This window comes from Tubulanus polymorphus, chromosome 11, assembly GCF_964204645.1.
Source record: "Tubulanus polymorphus chromosome 11, tnTubPoly1.2, whole genome shotgun sequence".
In the NCBI taxonomy this organism is placed as follows: Eukaryota; Metazoa; Nemertea; class Palaeonemertea; order Tubulaniformes; family Tubulanidae; genus Tubulanus; species Tubulanus polymorphus.
Window position 1 is genome coordinate 11,176,261 of NC_134035.1, and position 19,590 is coordinate 11,195,850.

Genomic DNA, 19,590 nt, shown 5'->3' on the forward strand with positions numbered 1-19,590 from the left:
CGGACTAGTTATATGAAAAAAAGACCAAATATTGTAATATATAGTTATTTCCAAAATCTTGATGTATTAAATTAGGCAGAAAAAAAGTTAACCCCAATCAGTCACTTAATATGTGCTTCAACTATTTAAACGGTGAAAACGACCAAAAAAATTGAAGTTAGACAAAATTATTAAACGTTGTAAACTTTCGGACTAGTTAATAAAAAAAAGACCAAATATTGTAAAATTATCTTCAACCTTGTAATATAGTTATTTCCAAAATCAGAATTAGGCATAATAAAAGATTGTTTGAATGAACCGGAACCCCGAATTACCAATTATGTTCTTGGACTTAGGAAAAAAAGATCTGTAAAAACGACCGCCGATCACTTCCGATTTTGAAAAAAACTACCGTTTCGCTCCCGGCAGGTGTGGTAGGTTTGTAAGGGACACCAACTCGAAAAGTCAAACGAGAGCTTGAGGTCAACAACTCATCAAAGATCTGCCGATTAGAGAACAGTGCACAGAAACCAACCGACTTAGGAGATCCTCGTCGATGATGAAACCAGCAATCATAAAAGGTAACTTGATATACGGTACATGGAGTTATTACGATGATTTCTAAATGTCGTGATTACAGGATATATTTCTTTACTCATTGCAGCTAAGTTTCAACTATAAGAAAGAGACCAGCTTAAAATCAATTACTCATCTGAATCTACGGATTTGAACAACCCACAGAAGAATCAAACTCATTAGATGGAAATTACCGGTATATAGAAATTTCAGGCCTCATATGAATATCATTTGATAAGTGATTATCATCGAAATCTATTTACCTGTCCACATGGCTGATCTTAGAACTTTTATCTTTACTAGTCTTACGCCTTAAATTTTTCAAACGATTACTCCAAGCTTAAACATTGATGAACTAGTCCTACTACTGCAATTATTTATTGGGGTTTAAATCAGCAATCGACGTCAATGAACCTAATTCTGATTTTGGAAATAACTATATTAACTATGTGAAAAACACGGTGGCTTGTAATTTGAAATGACATGTAAGTTATGATAAATCTGTCTAAAATGTTTTGCTTTCTTCACTTTGTTTCAGTCAAACTACATCCCGGAAATAATGGTCTGAAGAAGACACCCACAACGATTACTGATTGACCCATTTGCTGATGAAAACTGCAGAAGCCCAAATGAGAAGTTTAGGAGCCAGCGACGGATTAATCACTGAATGATGGATTCTTCTACAATCGGTGATTTCTATAAAACATTTTATCAGGAGCAGCAGAGACAATAGTGAATCTTATAAACACTGATTCAAGTGACAAAGTTAATGGATTATCTCATAAACACTGATTCACGATAAACAATAGCGGACTTCTGTAGTAAAGTATTGGTTTTTTGCTTATCACCTTTTTCAAACCAGTCTGATGGATAATATAGTGTTTTCGAGGAAACTATTTGATAATGTTTATGCAATGTGAGAGTCTAATAAAAGCTAAGCTCCATTAATGCACAATTTTGGTCTTTGATCCTTGGTCAATAGATAAGTCAAGTTAGTCACTAGGGGTAAATGGTCGTGTTGAGTGCCTAGTTTTGACTTGTAGGTCTCTTGAGTTAACTCCTAAACTGAGATATAGTTTCAACATGAATTGTGAGTTTAATCTTCCAACTTACCATAGTTAAACATAGTCAACTGTGGCTATTTGTCCGTGTAGATATCACATAGTTAGGAAACATAGAACATAACCTTAGACCAGTGTTGATGTACAAATATTAACTATTTGCTGAATTGTAGATGTACAAATTTGATGGCATTGATATTTTCGAAGGTAACCAATATGAAAAATTTGAAACAAAGTAGATTTCGATTAAAGCCTCCATCAATCTGTTTGATGATCATACCTACGTATTTGAAAACTAAAGCTTCTGAAAGGAGACCATTATTTACATTTGAGAGGTAAAGCTAGGAATAACAAGGCATAAAGTTATAGCTAGGACTAATTTGTAACGTTTTAACATTGTTTATAGCTGATTGAACTTCTTTTATTGTAATGGGTAAATCCATATCACGAGATGGCTCTCGTGAATAATCACTTAGCTTCAAATCGGGTGTATAATGATTATTAAGGAGTGGCGGTGAATCAGTAGCGCTTTCTTAAAATGGGCCCAGAACTTTACAGTGAAAAAATGCCTGCAGTTGTAAATAGAGGAGTATAAATAATACATAACTACAAACTAAAAGTACATAAATTAATTCTAAAAAATAAAAAAAACCAATAAATAATAAATAGAATAAACAACAATACAAACAAACAACAAATTAATATTCTATTTACATGAAAAGGCATTTTTTCAAATATTTATCAACAAGGTTCTTCATTTATCGAACAACCTTCCCTAAGTATAGCGAAAACCAGAGATCTTTTCTTTTGTTATTCAAAGCATTCTATCAACTCAGTTATTGTAATGAACAAAACAAATAACCATAAACCTTAACTAAATCGAAAACATTTAAAAAAATAACTGATATGATAGAATGCTGTGAATAACTGTGATGAAAGAACGACCCATCCTTTCAACTAGCCGCGCTCAATCACTGCTGTGACTGTTTATTGTTATACATGGGTAGACTTACTATCTAAAATCTGGTACATACATTTTACTTTTTAGAAAGAATTTAAAACAGCTATAAACTTAAGTTATTGATGTTATTGATTAGTTACCGATTGTATAATTATATTGAAGCCGCCAGGAAAAACGTCAGAATACTTAGTATGTAATGTCAAGGTGTTTGGAAATCCTTAAGACAAGGCAAAGTTGGCAAAATTATAGTTTTCTAGTGAAAGTACTGATTAATTGATACTAAGAGTTCCCGAGTGAATCTGAGTTTCTCATCTCTAGTTTTAATGCTTTTATGTTGGAGACTGTTATTGTAACACAGTTCGCGTGTTTGTATATTAGGAACTTGCATGATGATTCCTCGGTTAAGATATTATTGTTGCGTGAATAAAACGATGTACATTTTCATCATTCATGTTAAAACTTTTTAGTTAAGTTTTATAGCAAAAATTTCTCTTTGGCGCTTTTCAGTGGTTCATAAAATACTGATTTAATCAAGGCCCTGTCGAAAATAGCGAGAGCATAGAATATTTGTTTTGATTATCAGTTTAACCGCGTCTGTGTGTGGCCTGTAATATCTGGACAAGAATTTCTGATCTTTATATAGAGTTGTATTTATATCTACTATCAAGTTGAATAAAACAATTAAGAAGTTACCGTAGCTTCATCAGTCAAACCATATTTATTTGAAAATACTTGATTTATCTTAAATTATCACGAAGAAAAACCTTTATAATAGTTTGCAGGGTTTGATCTGAGGAATAAATGCCACTTGACCTAGGGGCAAGCATATATGTAATATCACTTGCCCCCTCAAAAATCAACTTGCTCTACATGAATAGTCCGATTGTGCCACAATAATCCCTTGCATCGAGTGGGATAAAAGCTTTGAGACATAGAATTACACAAGCCCGGTGGATGAGTGATTATGATAACCTTCATGCCCTAATGAAAATATACTTGTCCCGGGCAATTGGACTAGTGCTTAAATCAGACCCTGCTTTGTTTCAAATGTAAAATTTGTGAAAAAGTAGTTGATAATGTTTGAAGAAATCTCTTAAAGACGAGGAAAATTTGGCAATGTTTTTAGTTTTCCAGTAATAATCAAGATTAATTAGTTAACCTTACGCTTTCCAGAGTGAGTGAATTTGTAGGCTTAATGTTTTTTCTTGATAATTATAATGTCCTCAATCTCGATGTCATTTGAAAAGTTGACGATGATAGATTCATATTTCATGAAATATAACAAAGTGTCGGTTATATTGACCTCATGAATTGTCAAATTTGACTTTCAGACTAGTCCTTTTTCCGGTGTTTTATGGATCAAAGTTTACAACTCTGTGTATTTTTGTTATTTTCCCATTGATGCAAATTGTATGAATCAGCTGTAGTGGAAATGTATCATATAAAAAAAAGTTAATAATTTGATATGTGAAAATAAAATGATGTAAAGAATGTAAATCAGATTGATTAATCCTACGCTTTCCAGAGTATTTGGCCAGGTTTATCTCTGGTTTTAGTGCGGGGGCCATGGACAATTGAGTCCATGGTTGGGCCATAGCCCTTTTTGTTTTAGAGTCTATGTTTGGACCAAGGGGCGTATAAACACTCATTTATAGTTTATACGCCTATGGTGGTTGGACTAGTTGTTTTTTGAAAGTCCACGTGTTTGAGGAGCTTGCGTTATAATTCCTCGAGCAATCCTGGCATTTTGTATAATTCTTGTATGCGAATAAATATGATTTTGAAATTTGTCATTCGTTGAGTTAAGCAACAAGTGTTACTAAAACGAAGCACTACTAAATAAAAAAACTATATGCACCAGAGAAAAACCGACCAATTTACGTTACATATGCATATGTTTATATCTGGTATTGCCTACACTTATTAGCATAGATGGTTGAATACACCTATAGCACCCCTAGTGATGATTTCTAATGAGTGCAATAGCTCATCGGACTTCGTTTTAGTCATGCATAGTTCTTACACCTCTAAGTGCATAGGTCATAGTTTTAGTAGTGCATAGTTTTAATAACGCCCCCATTTCACTGCCCTTCTCTTAATTAAATTCACTGCTTTTCACGGCCGGTCCGTGAATCATTTACAAACCCTGGCAGTTGAATCAGATGCAGTTTCCTGGAAAACTTTTAACTAGGCCACCACATGACGCACGCTTTTCATATACAGTACACGCACAGATTATTACATCGCGGCGAGTCTTGTGGCGCGCACGTCTGTGAAGCACGGCGGAATATACGTGAAGGCGCATATTCTTCTGAACAAAAAGCAGTTCCAACGACAAATAGATTGATTAATATGTGGCTGCCTGGGGCCTTTCTTTGATGGTAAATAATGTGTGTGAAGTGACGCATTCTGATGAATTCAATAGGGGAGAGATGGAGAGGGGAGTCTGTAATTCAACAGGAAAAGTTTCATAACGTTTGAAGAACACATGAAGATGCCAAAAGCAAGATGAGCTTAGATTATCCTGGTTGCACCGCCTGTTTTTGAATAATATATTCAGAAAGCACTACGCGATGTTCTTTGTGTTCTCATCGGCTATCATGTGTTCTAAATCCGCGCCTATCATGTCTTCTAATTGCCTATCATCGGTTCAGTCATAGCGATTTTCATTTTAGCGAATCAACCTGTCACCTTAGGCCTTGGGCCCTGACATGACAGGTTCTGGAAACTCTGCAGACAGACCTAAATCAAAAAAGTGCAGAAACATACAATTTCGAAAAGTTGTTTAGCGCGGTTGTAATAGTATCCAATACAATAAAACTTTATTGGCGCGGTTAGCTTCAATTCAATATTATATTGGATGCTGGCAATGTTTTAAAAACAAGATGTAAGAACAAAGTTACAAACTCCTAGCAAGCAACGACACTTGTCCATGTTTGTAATGTTGAAGTTTCTTCATAAAGCCAGTCCCCCTCCTCACAGCGGGGCCTGACACAAAAGTTTCTGACCCCAGCTGGCCCATATCCAACTATGCTATGTACTTCTTGACTTCGATTAATCTCTTCTACTAGCCGTTGTTCCCCAAACAAGAAGAAGAAGTTGTAGGGAACCCGTAACAACGACTGGTATTGAGACTAGGTACCGTACTTCTACTACTCTACTGTACTTAGGACTACTGAGACCGTCCACTGTTTGTGTCAGGCCCGGCCATAGTGAGTAACCTGTCTGTGGTTTAGTTTCACGATCGGATATTTTCACAAACCACATGGTATAAGCCCATCTGATAATAAAAAGCTTACCACCAACGATTAGGTAACTAACTAGCCCAGCCAGTCCTCCCTGACCCTGTGCTCACTCCTATTAATCTTCCTATTCGCCTGTCTTCGGCTCAGGATCCAGTTTCATAATGATTAACTCCTATAAAATCAAGATAACATGTAAAATGTATTCTTAGCCCTGAATAACTGAATTACGAGGTGGCCATCATCTCTTAGCTTTGATCAATTAATTTAATCTCAGTTCTGTCAATCGCTTAAAGCTTATACGGTTTATTGACAAATCTAATTTTAAACATATCTTACAAACATTGATGTACAGCACAGGGGCTTGTCACAATTTGATGGAGGCAGATGGATGATACCAGTAGGCCTATCCCTTTTCTTTTTAGGGATATGTTTCATCCATCCTCCACCAAATTGTGACAAGCCCCTCTGATGTACAGGAGGAACATAGGATGCATGTGCCCTTTTTGTCTACAAAGATAATCTGTGCAATGTAGGGAATATACCTAATACATGTATTGCCTTTGAAGGATATCAAAGTATCCTTTTGGGATGTAACAAGTCCTTCAAAATTGGCCTCTGGATCAGCCCTGAAATAATATCCAGATTATATTGGTCTCTGATTTGACAGTATGATTATTTTTGAACAGAAAATGTATGAAATGGATGAGAGATTCAGTTACAACCTCGAAAAAGTTAGAATAAACTTTTTATATCATCAACTGTGGGTTTCGCTTATCAACTTCGAAAACTTAGAATAGGCCTATATCACTTTTCCCAGTCACTTATGAAATACCAGTTAGTGTTATTATACAAAAGTTATTCACAATGTTTTAATGCAACTCTGTATTGATTCCCATTCAGAGTATTCTATGAGTTATTGCATGAGTCTGCGGCACTGGCTACAACCGCATTATTATTATTATTGCAAAATCGCGATCACCTATTGAGACCCGAACGAATTTACTTTCCTTTTCATTAATAAACGCTACTTTTATTTAGCATCAATCAGGATTAATTGATCGCGGCGGTATCGGCGAGATTGCCGCCGCCGTCATCGTCGTCGGTCCGGAGGAACTATTGATTTATCGCGATATGTCGTCTATGGTTACAGGTAGAATGTTTAACATCTCGCTGGCGTGTAGAGCTATCAACTACATCAACAATAGAGGACAGTCCGTAGTAATGATTGTATGTGACGCACAGCCACTGTTGAAAAGGCTAATTCATTGGGGTAAGTGTTTTGTATTATTGTTCGATATTGAATGAACACAATAATCTAAACCGATGTATCTAAATAGGTGAAGATGTCCCATTGTATATTTGAGGAATTTACAGGAACCACAAAATATCAACTAGCTACTGATCATCAGCTTTAATGAAGTAGGCTAGTAGCATCTGAAGGTTCCAGTAGGCCTATTGTAAACAACAAGATTTCAATTGTTGCACTCTTCAATATTGTCCGAATCAACCAGATTAGGCAGTTTTGTATTTATAATTAGAATTGTTTGATTTGTATAAAATAGCCAACCCCTTAGCTCGATTGGTTTAGCTATAGAAATGCCTTTAAGCCAGTTTGATTATGATTAGGTTATGATCCGTAATCCTTAATTCGATGTTTGCCCAGGAATAAATCCTATTTATTTTTGTCGTAGTCCTTACAAAGTCAGAATCAGAAAATTTCTCTTTACTTTGTAGTTTTAAGAGAAGTGTGCGTTGATGGATCTCAACTAGAATAGTTAGGTGTCCAGGTCTTCTTGTTGCTCCTAGATTTGTTGTTGGTTTAGGAAATTCAGTAAAGTTTTCCATCACCATTGATAAAACACTGGATCCGTGTTGTGACGATAAGATAACGAGAATCCCGCAATGATAATGAAGGACAAAGTCCGAAAATAATTTCTAGGGTCAGTAGTTTATTTGATTATATTCTAAAAGTCATCTTCAAGAATACTGAAGATGACTATTGGAATATAGTCAAAACGTTGAATAAACTACACTAGCTCTAGAAAATATTTTCAGACTTTATCGTCGTGGGATTCTCGTTATTTGATCAGTTTTCTATGTTGTTAAGTTGTAGCTTTTAAGAATTTCAATTTTCTATGCATATGTATACACAGTGTTTCTAGAAGTCAAGTTTCAATGAATTCATATCTATTTAAGGGCGATTATTTCAGGTCTAGTCGTTGCTCGGTTTATGGCGTTTTCCCATAGATTTAGTACGTTTTACGATTTCAATTTTCTATCTTCACGCGTAAATACAGATTGAAAAGCGTTTTCGAGTATGAATATAACGACTTAATCCCGGCGGCGATTTATGGCCGACGAAAACGATCTTCAGGCACGAACGTCTAATTGGAATTCGCGGTCGATCGAACAAGCGTAGAATGACTTAATCCACCTGTGTTTCAATTCAGGTGTATGCTATGCACTGATATCTGATTCCTATTTATTTACACAGGGTATTAAGCGGTTCTGGTCAATTAAACACGTGCGAACAATAGCTATTTTGTAAGAACCGCTGAAAGAAAGTGTCATTCTATATTCTTTAAGCATATATATATATATACGCAGTGCATAGAACTACGGTGAATTCCAGAGTTTTATATGTTATTTAATGTAAATAACTTTTCGACAATAGTAGCACTTGTTAGGCTGTCATCAGATATAGGTTATCGGGCAGACGGACGTTTCATTTGCGGATCGTTTTTTAAAGCCCGTTTCGATTACAGAAAACAAACCGTATTTCGATAGCTCGTAAAGGGGTCGTTAATCAAAAATCACCGAGACTTGATCAGCGCTTTATTCGGCGTGAAAGGATATACTTCGCGGGCGTTCTTAAGATACAACTCATTAGCGATCGCGAACAACGACGATTTTGTGCGGATATTACGTTTTAATTTGTATGAATCGACGGATAATTCGATGAGGAAAAAACCCATTAATCTTGATCGATGTGAGTACGACGGAAATTCTATTTATTCAAATACTGTAGGAGGGCTCTCGTTGTGAAGACTGACTCGACATTTCATTAAACATTCTACTGTGTTCCGTTAAGCCTGCCGCACTTGAAATCTGAGAAACAGGTCCACTGAACTGAGTTAAATTTGAGTCAATAGAGTATAAACTTAATCAATTTCAGGGTCAGATCCGAGGGGAGGTGACGTAAAATATCAACCCTGAAATTTTACGAGAAAAATATTGTATTGATACCTAAAAAAAGTTTAAATTCAAAAGGTTGTTCTCTGTATTTCCAAAAATGAGTGAATGTTTTCCGATAAGCTCTCTTCGGGGTGTCCTTTTATGCCCTATTTTGGGGTAGCACCCCCCCCCCCCCGAATAAGAACCTAGATCTGCCCCTGAATTTTCGATTTTGTTTACTGGAGATTTCTTATTAATACACTCAGATCGATGGCGTTGAGAGGATTGAACTATTTTTGATTGTACAAGAACCAATCTTGATTTGATATTTGTATATATACGTGATATTTTTCTTTATCAGTAAGTTTATTAGTCACTACACCTGTCTGTGGTTTAGTTTCAGTAAAGATTGGATATTTTCACAAACCCATCCAATTATAAAAGCTTACCACCAATGATTAGGTAAATAACTGCAGTATATGTATTTGCTTTTGTAATTGAAGAGAGTTATGTAAAACTAGCTGGGTAAAGCCAGGTTTTTTATCAGGTAATTACTGATTATTTTGTTGATTGATACAATAGTACATTGACTCCTAGATTGGCATTAGTATGCGCTGGTTATAATCGATATTCGTGATATTTCTTATAAACATTATCTGCTTTACTTTTATTTTACATTATTCAACCCCTTCATGTCTAGGGAATCCCACAATAATAACAATAAAAATTTAAATTCACCGAGTATATATATATATTGATCATATATTTTTTTTTCAGGATGATATGAGCAATCTTCGATCTTAATCCAAGTCGGAAAAAAATATGGCGTCTACGTTAGCGATGAGTTGCCCGGCTGAGACCCCTAAGGGCTCGGAACTGAAGTACACAGCCGATATCGATATACTGGACCGGGGCGACGCTCCGGCCAAAGCGGTCATCGTAAAGAACGAACGCAATCTAGCGCAGAGAGCGGCCGACGAAACCAGAGAAGAACTTCACAAAGTTATGAAACGTGTTGATCATGTAAGTTGAATTCTGTCTGATAGCGGATAAAGTGAAGTTTTATGGGTTAGAGGCTTCGATAAGATGGCTATATTGATTAATGTTGAAATATTCATTTGCTCTTGAAGTTATGTCCTTATCTTTGAGTCCATTGCAAGTCCTGAAATATCATTTTCCAACCTGTAAAAATGAATTGTCTTGAAATTCGAGTTTTTTACCCAGGGGGGTATTTAGTGGGGAGATCTTCATCAGGAGGATTTTTGCCTTGTGGGATTTTTGGGGGAGGTGGGCATTATTGTCTATTCATTTGTCAAGATACTCCAGCCAATAACTTGCTGAAATTATGCTTTTAATCGGATCCCTTTTCTTGAGATTATGTGAGAAGAATTGATTAAATTCTGATTACAGATTTATGGAACTTTCGAACTGCAGACTCAGTTAGGCGGTGTTACCAGAGGAAACATGGAGTATATATCTGATATTGTAAGTAAAATAGAATTGTCAAATCGTAATACAGATTTGTAGCTTTAGCCGCGATCACACAAAGCATTTCTCAATGTTAGGGGCAACTGGAAGACATTATCAAAGACAATGTGAAGAAGAAGAAATACCAGCAACAAGTGACCATATTCATTGTCGGATACGAAAACATATGTACGAAAAAATTGCAGCTTCTACAACAAATAAATGAAGTAATGTTTTTGTTTTTGTGAATTTTCCAACTAATGACAATTGTGCAACATTCCCTCACAGGGATTTGTCACAATTGATAGTAAATGAATAAAACCAATATCAATGACCAAATCCCTGTATAATAAAAAAACGTTTTTTTATTATACAGGGATACTGGAGTTGGTCATTGATACTGGTTTAATTCATTTGCTATCAATCGTGACAAGTCCCTGTGCATTCCGTAAAGCGATTAAAAGAGTTGATTATAGCTGCTAAGCAGCGATAACAGGTTTTCTGCATCATCATTGATATGCAAATCATTGGAAATTATAGATAGAAATTAAAAATTGTCAGGGTTTCGAAACCTGATATGACTGGTACAATAACGTCAACGTATTACACCGCAATAATTAAGACGCGACAAATTACTTTCGTTATGAACAGGCACTATTAGACCTTTACAAACTTGTACAAATTACTTTAGACCCCTGGGGCATGAACCGAAGGGTCAATCGAAATCAAGACTTGGAATCTGTGGGTATGGGGCTGAAGTAAAATCCTAGAATATCTGGTAGAAATTCGTTTAAAGGAGTTTAGGAACCTTAGGCTTTAGTGACTTAAAGAGATAAGCTGTTTGGTTTTCCTGTGAAAAAGCAGAAATCCCTAACTCATTTGCAACATAGATGAAATTGTTATTGATATTTCGCGTGTTTTGCTCGTTTAAAGTTTTTCATGGAGAACGGGAATAAACTGGAAGACGATGATACGGCGTATACCACATCTCCCGACGTCGATATGGACGACGTTTCGAACGCGATTGAAGAATCGATCGAATACACTGAGATTCTCATTCATCGAGTCGGTCAGATTAATAAAGACATCGTCGAGTGTTTGGCAAACTACGCTCAAAACAAAGCCGGCAGCAAGTACGTGTTTTACATAATAATTGAAATGATTTTCTAAGTATGTTCTAAAATAAGAAACGGAATCCAGTTATAGATATTGTGATATCAATGGATATGTTTCGAATCCAAAACCTTTAACCCTTTCAGTGCTGACTTATTGATATCCGAAAGTGCTGGAGATAATTTGAAAAATTCTAAAAATTCTACCCCAGTGAATTGAATAACGGGAATACCACTATAGTGCGTCTACCGCGGTTAGTTACTGATATTTCGCTATACTTGACTGGTGCTGCTATCTTTCAATAAAGATAAAAACTAATAGCTAATAACGTCAATATTACTAGCATCCATAAGTCTATTGGTAATTTGTACACCACAATGTGGTGTAGCTGCACTGAAAGGATTAAAGAGTTTTAAAGCTAAAGCTAGTTTTGCTTACCTAAAAAATGCACTCAAAACCTGTTTCACAACAGAAATTTCTCTAAGTGGCCATAAGACATTTTTCCAGTTTTCATCACTTTTTGCGAGGATTCAGATTTGGCTTTGGTCTGAAATAAATGATAATTAACTAATCAAGCTGATGCCATAGTCAATTAGATTCTACCCTATTCGATTGAACTGGATCCCGTTTCGTACATTTAACATTAAAATTTTCGTTGGGATTTGAAATATCGCATGATTATTATAAATGTACATAATTGATAAAGCATGATTTTACAAATCTATCTCTTCGTGTGTGTATGTATTGTGTTGTCAGTCTTGCTACAATTCCTAAAGATCAAAGGTACCGTGAAACGATGTTTATAGCAATATGTAATACATATTTTTATCATAAAGTTTTTGTTAGCGGCTAATGTCAAATGTTGCCCCCCTCGAAGGTGTGAAAATTTGTCGTTTGACACTTATTGTCGAAATTACCAATGTTTGAGACAAATTTAAGAAAACTTAATTGGGTCCAGGGACCCGCTTCATAGTCAAGACTTAAGTCCAAAAATGATCTCAAATCATAAGACCGTTTTTAAGTTGATAGCATGACTATAGACCTAAGATGGTCTTAAATCTAAGGCATGACTATGGAAACTGGCCCAAGTCACTCAAGATTGTTTCAAGTTACCCATAAAAAATACCATCTAAATAACACTAGAATCTTATTTGTCATTATGTCAGTAATCCAGTTCTACAGTTGTGAGTTAAGATTTGACTCTGAGTTAACTCCAACTTGCGACTATGGAACTGGATCCTGATCAACTGGTGTCTGTATGTATGAAATTGAAACACCCTGAAACATCTCTAAGTAGAACGTAGAACATTGATTACATTAGATCACTTCTTTCGTGCGAATCAGTTGGACAGTTTTTACTATTCCCCAACTTGTAGTTAAAAAACATAGACCTGGCTTTACATCCCGCGTGCTGGTAGTTTGTCGTAGGATAGTAATACACCTCAGAAAGTTTAATGAATACATGCGACGATTTGTCAATTCTAGAGTAATCAATAAACGTTAAAACAAATAGTACTATGAAGGTTAACTAGATTTAATTGAAATACAAGCTTTCGCTACTACTGCGCTTCATCGGGTGAATGAGTGTTTCATAGTAGTTAAAGCTTGTACTTCAAATGAATCTAGTTTACCTTCAAAGCACTATTTGCCTTTACGTTTATTGAGTTACAGGTTAATACAGGTTGATAATAAAGATAACTTTACTTAATTCTGATAGAGGCAGGAGGAAGTTAGAAAAAGCTCTTCAACAAACGAAAGATGAACTCGCAAGCCTCAGTGAAAGATTAATGACCGCTCAAACAGGTAGGTTCATTTCGGCCATTTAGCTCTCAATCATTTCATACGACATTTGAAACTATTATTTGTTATCCGGTGTGCGGTGGTGCTTTCGTCATTTTCCAGAGGTCGACCAGAAAGAGGAGAAAATTCAACAGATGTTCAAACAGTTGGATATGAAGAATATGGAATGTCAGAGATACAAATCGGCCGCAGAAGCAGCCAAGGTAAATTGACAAGCTACGAGTTAAAGAAAATTTAATATCGACGAGCACGTGCGTAAACAAATACTTGTGTTTATTGTGTTTATGCACTGGGAACCTGACTCTTCTTGAGATGATTGCTTGTAGCCCAACGAGCCCAACTACCCTACCATTCGTTTTATGAAACTATGAGCTTCTTGTTCTTTTGATGGTTATTTAAATGATGAGGCCTTTTGGAATGCGTATATGCCTGTATCATTGATATGAGTTCACAATAAGCTTCTGGTAGAATCTCTTTGTTGATGTCATTGATAGTGAGAAAGTTACCGGCATTTCATAATGAATAATAAATATATGATACGCAGTCATCATTATACTATTGTCATTGTAGAAAGGAGTTGAAGATTCGGTGCAAGCTCGTAACCAGAAAGAAGACAAGATTCGAACGCTACAACGTACGATTGATGAGATACAGTTCGATAACGTACAAGCAGCTCAGGAACGAGAACAGAATATTAGTAAATTACTGAAAGAAAAGCAGGAAACGCAGGTTTGTGTGTTCGTTCTTATAACAACAACCGTAAGACAAACGACCATCAGAGTTGGCTTCTTCATCCGGCTATGTATAAGCAGATCTAGATTGAGATTTCGTTATATATCTCGTTGTGAATCATTTGGGGCTGATGAATCAAATCTGGTTTATAAGAAATCTGAATTTCAATGTCGGTAATGGTGCAATTTTCATTCTTAATAGAATCAAACTTTGGGTATAGATGTATGGATTAAAATATGGATTTAATTGATCCAAACATAGCGGTTTAACTGATCTTTGATTTTTGAGGTTGTCAATAGTTAGTCCGATGTGAACGAACCTATGTGCTAAGCTTTTCTCTTTGAAACTTATTTTCAGTTCTCCTACTAAAAAACAGTTGCTTTTTACTTTGATTATAGAATGCTATAGTTGAACTGGAAAATCAGGCAGTTTTTCAAACGATGCAAACAGAACACCAAAGACGAGGTAAGATTCGAAGCATATTTTTGCGTTTTTGCTGATGATATAGAATTCCATGGTGCAAGTAATCAATTTTGAAACTGAAAATGTGTATTGTGTGTCTCACTATAACTGCTATTTCTGAATCTTTGCGAAGCCTGCAGTGTTGGAATCTGAAAATAGGAACATTCACCTAGGGCTGCTTCAAACGGGCTTGTGAACGAATCACTTGCACCGTGTGTCAGTGAAACACTTTGCTGCCATCTGACGTTAATATTCTATACTTTTAAATACTTTTAAATGATTTATTGTCTCGTGTTGCACCTGATATTCATGATATGTACTCACTACTACTACGTACTACTAACGCTGCCTGTCTGTTTTCATACACTAACACCAGGGGGCACTCTGTCTGCGGATGCTGCATGTACGTATAATGATTATCGACCTCATGTTATCCTACCCTTCGATGTCATATTTTAATCATTGTTCTTTTCAAAATAGAATTTCGATAGTAGTAACCTATCTTATGAGATATTGATAATTATAAAAAGTAGCGTTAAAAATGTTTTTTAAATCATGAATTTTGTTAAGATTTTCTATTTATTTTCATTCCCAGAACAATCAAAATTTTCCTATTTAAAAGTGTAAATTAATTTGTTTATTTATTATCATATATGATCCTCAATTGATTTTATCCTTCCAAATATTCATTCCTTTATTCATAGAAATATTTAGAAGTAGATTGTTAATGCATTGTATTAGTGCTGCGGTCTCATCAACTCTTTTCATCGCAGGCTGAATTTGGTCAGAAACATTGCAATCTTTTTCAAATGAAACAAATAGACCAATAAAACCAAAAACAAATTAGTACACTTCAATACCAGAATAGAACGATTCTAGAGTGGCGATCACACAGATGATTTTTTTCCTGGTTCATACTGGTACGGACCAGGCCTGATTCATTACTTGTGCAGAGATTAGATTAGAGAGCGCGTTCACATGTAAATCAATTCTTTACAAAGTTATTATTAAAATGATGCTGTGACAAGTTGCTTCCAGAACCATTCATTCACGCGGAATAATTTGTGCTAAAATCTGGTACAGGCTTAGAATGACCAAAAATATTGGTCCAGGGTCCAGTTGCACAGTTGTGACTTAAGTCCAAAAATGGTCTTAAATCTTAAGACCAGTCTTAAGTTGTTAGATTGGCTATAGAACTAAGTTGGTCTTAGACTGGTCTTAAGTCTAAGCCATGACTATGCAACCGACCCCAGGTCTGTACTTATTACGCTTTCAATTTCGGCTGAATTGCTTCGCGACGATATATAGAGAATCTAGCGCTATTAGAACGAGAAAGATTTATTCTGAAAAGTTTCCTTTAAGCTAATAATTTATTGATTAGATGTTTTGACTATAACCTAATAGTCATCTTCAGGAATACGAATAGGTTATCAATGAAACGTTGAATCAAAACTTTTCGGACTTCATCTTTCTCATTATATCAGTGTGCGATTCTCTATATTGTCACGACACGGAAATAGCGTTTCATCAATGGTTTAGCTGTAACTTTGAATGAAATGGTGATCTTTATCCGCTTTTCATCCTGATTCGAATATTATTTACAGATCTGGTTTTGATGCACGAGCATCAAGTCGATCAACTGAAGTCTGAACACAAGAAAGTCGTCACCGAAGTCAAGGACTCGTATCAAAAAGAAATTCTTCAGCTTAACGTAAGTTCGATGTTTTAGTAACAATCAACATCAGATTGATGTGAAAATTGTGCTGATGAATTGTGAGAAAATGTGAATGATTTGAAAAATAATGAAAATGTATGAATATTTCAATTAATATATTCATCAAAATATCTTGATTCCTTTTGGTACATTGTAGAGGTCAGAATTTATGCATAAATTGATAAGTTGAATAAGTTAATTTTATCTAAACACAGTTTGATGAGGAATTACTTTCATTATTGTATCTTGACGTAAAGAAAAGTCAGGAAAAATTTGAAAAATCCTGGTATATAGCCGGAAGTTATGAAAAAAATGTGAAAAAGCCAATTTTATCAGCTGATATTAATAAATGCAAAAATTCCTATCGGACACATGTAAGACATTTCCATCTCTGACCCTACTAAGCACCACTTAGGGCAATATAACCAGCTTTCGAGGTTTCATTTTCCCGTTAAAGGGGTAAAGGCCAGGAAAGTGCCATCTACCAAGACTTATCAGACGATCAGACATCTGCAACAGTTACCACCAGATCATGCCATCGGCGCGTTCATAATAGATCATGTTCTATGAAATAGGGTTAAGAAAGAGAGAAAAAAATCTTCCATAACTTCGATAGCTGCGATCTTAGAAATCTAACCGAAACCAATCAATGGAGACGTAGTTTCCTGTTTGCGTAATACGAGTGGATTGCAGATTTCTCTATAACTCATAACTGCAGTTGAAGGCTTTATAAATACGTTTCCCCGTCGCGGCAAAACTCTCCGTAATAATTTACCTGGTTGTTAAAGTTTATTATCAAACGGGGCCATTACGAGACGCGTTAATCCCGCCTGTTTCTGTGGTAACGTGAACGAAGTCGATGGTACGTTCATTGTTGCAGTGAGTGTGTTACCGTGTAATCGATTGTTAACGCTGACAAGTCCGCGATAATTCACGACCGACGACAAAGTCCGCGGTAATTCACCGGCGATGACAAACACATCGAGGAAATATTTTTATTATTTTCGCTTAATTGGATTTTTAGTGTTCGTTAACCACCATCGAAGGTAGATATCGATTATATGAGCTGCGTTCACATTATCACTGGTTACTGGGTAGTCCGTTTTTATTTGGCCTGTACCTGGAACCGAACAGACCAAATCAGTGCTGTGCATTCACGCATTTTTTAAAATCAGTTGTTATCACTGGCCCAGACCGAGTCTCTTGGTTTAGTCAAAGGTTCTTCTTTGGCCTCCCACCTGGATTAGGAGAAAGAAACCTCGATCCTAGTCGGCGCTCTGCGTGGTGGTGGATAAATGAAAGTATGATCTATATTTGGAAAATGAGCTAAATAGGTTCAGCCATTGGATGGCATTGAGTACCGCCATTAGTGCGCGGATCTTATTTATACATGTATTTGATTAGGTAGTTTGCATTATCAGGACAAATCTAAATAGTTTTGTTTATGAGTTGAATCGAGTATTATAGTTGTCTAAGTAAGGTTGTGTCCACACAATCGAGCCCTGAACATATGATATCTATATCTACTAATCATCTCGCCACATGAAATATATCTAAGTCAACCGGCCATTTCATTTCTGGTCCGTCCGATTCGTCATTCCATTAATAGCCCTCGTTCTCTAATGACCCACACCCCACAACGGTGCCGTCGAAGTACTGGTATATAGGCCTATTTATGCTCTATGATCAGTCACAATGCAATGCGTGGAACTAATTTCGAGAAATACGCTATTTCAATAAGCGCTGTGTATAAGGCAATCGCATTTAACGACAGGCCGTTAACAGTTACGCGTTGAACAATTGTATAAACTCGGATATCAATTATGGGAATTTAGAAATTGATTCGTTTTTATGATTCAGTTATCGGAGTTCTGAGTTCTACCAAGTTTTAGTTCGGTTCCAGTTAGTGATGTTGCGTTCTTGGATCTTATCTAATTTTCTAAGGAATATCAAGTATAATCTGAATAGCAGATGATCTTACTGGTTACCAACCATTGAACCCATAGTTGTTTTGGAAATAACGGCTAGATACTATTGGGCGAATTTTACGCGGTTTTTATTTTGTCAAAATTTGTTGCTATAAATGGTTTTCCTCTGATAAGGAACTAACTAATGTTACGACTATGATGTGGTAAGATGTTATGAGTATCGAGAATCCAATCAGGGTGGCCACTAACCTGGAAATCAGGGAAAAGTCAGGGTATTTTCTTTTCTTTAGAAAAAGTCAGGCAATAGTCAGGGAATTTTGTAAAAAAAAAGCTATAAGTCAGGGAAAGTCAAGGAAATTTGTTGAGATCGCTAGATCGCATGTAAAATCAAACAGTTTCTGTCTATGTCTTACATATTATATTTGACTGTGAAAATTGATTGGATTCTTAGCAGATCAAATCAGGGAAAACAACTTACACGTCTGGGAATAGTCGGCAAAAAAGCAAGTCTTTGAACAAAAGTGGCCATTCTGTCTAAGGTATCGGTTAGATTTAGTGTCTTGTCCGCGTTCTTTATTTAGTAGTTTTGTAATCGTGCGAAATGGATTTCGATGTGAGTGAAATCAGTGTGAATAACGCCGTACTTGTCTTTCGACAAAATAGGAATCGAAGATCGAAATTAAACAACTAGGAATTGGAAAAACGGGAATGCGGATAAGCATGGACAAATTTATGAATTGGAAAACTAGATAAGTAGCAATATGGCATAAGCTGATAGGCACGAAAGGATTACTATATGATTTATAATCATTTACATTATGAGTCCCAGTTTTCACTAAGTTTTAACTTTTTTGGACTGATTTAGAATGAATGAAACAATGAAAACTATCAGCTTTCAGTTTATTAGTTGTGGTAACTTATTACAGTCGGTCCTTAGACATATTTAGTAATTTTTTCATACACACTTATTATATTTATAAGTATTTGAACACGCTTTGAATTCTTTCCAGCGCGATTTTCCTTTCAATCACAGAACCTTCGAAACGTACGGTATATGTTTGTAAGACTGTGAAGTATTTAATATTCAATGCTTATATAGCTTGTGAATATGTCAGTCTTGTGACATTTCCCAAACTCGAATTCTTAAGAAACGGTCGTCTTTAGACAAAGTATATTCAACGACGGCAAAATCGCATTACTATAAATGACAAACCGGCTTCCCAAAGACAACTCCAGTACTTTATTTGGTTTGTGTAGATTTTTCTTGTTATTACTTTTTTTGTGTAACAGTGGAACATCGTTTATATAAACCTCATGTCAGGCTAGCCACTGACCTGGAAAACATGGATAACTCAGGGAATAAAGAATCAAGAAAAAA

The 19,590-nt window shown here is 35.8% G+C and overlaps 1 protein-coding gene and 1 long non-coding RNA gene across 9 annotated transcripts in view; both read left to right on the forward strand.

Annotated features, from left to right (window-relative positions):
• Positions 1 to 233: 233 nt before the first annotated feature.
• LOC141913145 (uncharacterized) lies at positions 234 to 2,042 on the forward strand. Its single transcript, XR_012620229.1, has 3 exons — positions 234 to 560; positions 644 to 751; positions 1,094 to 2,042. It is a non-coding gene; the product is annotated as an uncharacterized LOC141913145 (long non-coding RNA).
• A 4,964-nt stretch (positions 2,043 to 7,006) lies between these two features.
• The window catches only part of LOC141912760 (uncharacterized), a 34,269-nt gene continuing 21,685 nt past the window's right edge, over positions 7,007 to 19,590 (forward strand). For 5 of the 8 annotated variants that reach the window (XR_012620191.1, XM_074804140.1, XM_074804147.1 and 2 more), the window contains exons 1-11: positions 8,602 to 8,811; positions 9,774 to 10,019; positions 10,407 to 10,481; positions 10,562 to 10,690; positions 11,397 to 11,596; positions 13,294 to 13,379; positions 13,479 to 13,579; positions 13,947 to 14,105; positions 14,507 to 14,573; positions 14,947 to 14,973; positions 16,175 to 16,281. Coding sequence is in view for 7 of the 8 variants with exons in the window: in XM_074804140.1 (XP_074660241.1) it covers positions 9,819 to 10,019; positions 10,407 to 10,481; positions 10,562 to 10,690; positions 11,397 to 11,596; positions 13,294 to 13,379; positions 13,479 to 13,579; positions 13,947 to 14,105; positions 14,507 to 14,573; positions 14,947 to 14,973; positions 16,175 to 16,281 (1,152 nt within the window). In the remaining variant the exon portion in view is untranslated. Of the gene's footprint in view, positions 7,093 to 8,601; positions 8,812 to 9,274; positions 9,357 to 9,773; positions 10,020 to 10,406; positions 10,482 to 10,561; positions 10,691 to 11,396; positions 11,597 to 13,293; positions 13,380 to 13,478; positions 13,580 to 13,946; positions 14,106 to 14,506; positions 14,574 to 14,946; positions 14,974 to 16,174; positions 16,282 to 19,590 lie in introns of those variants that run through there. The other 3 variants (XM_074804141.1, XM_074804142.1, XM_074804144.1) reach the window with 3 other exon arrangements.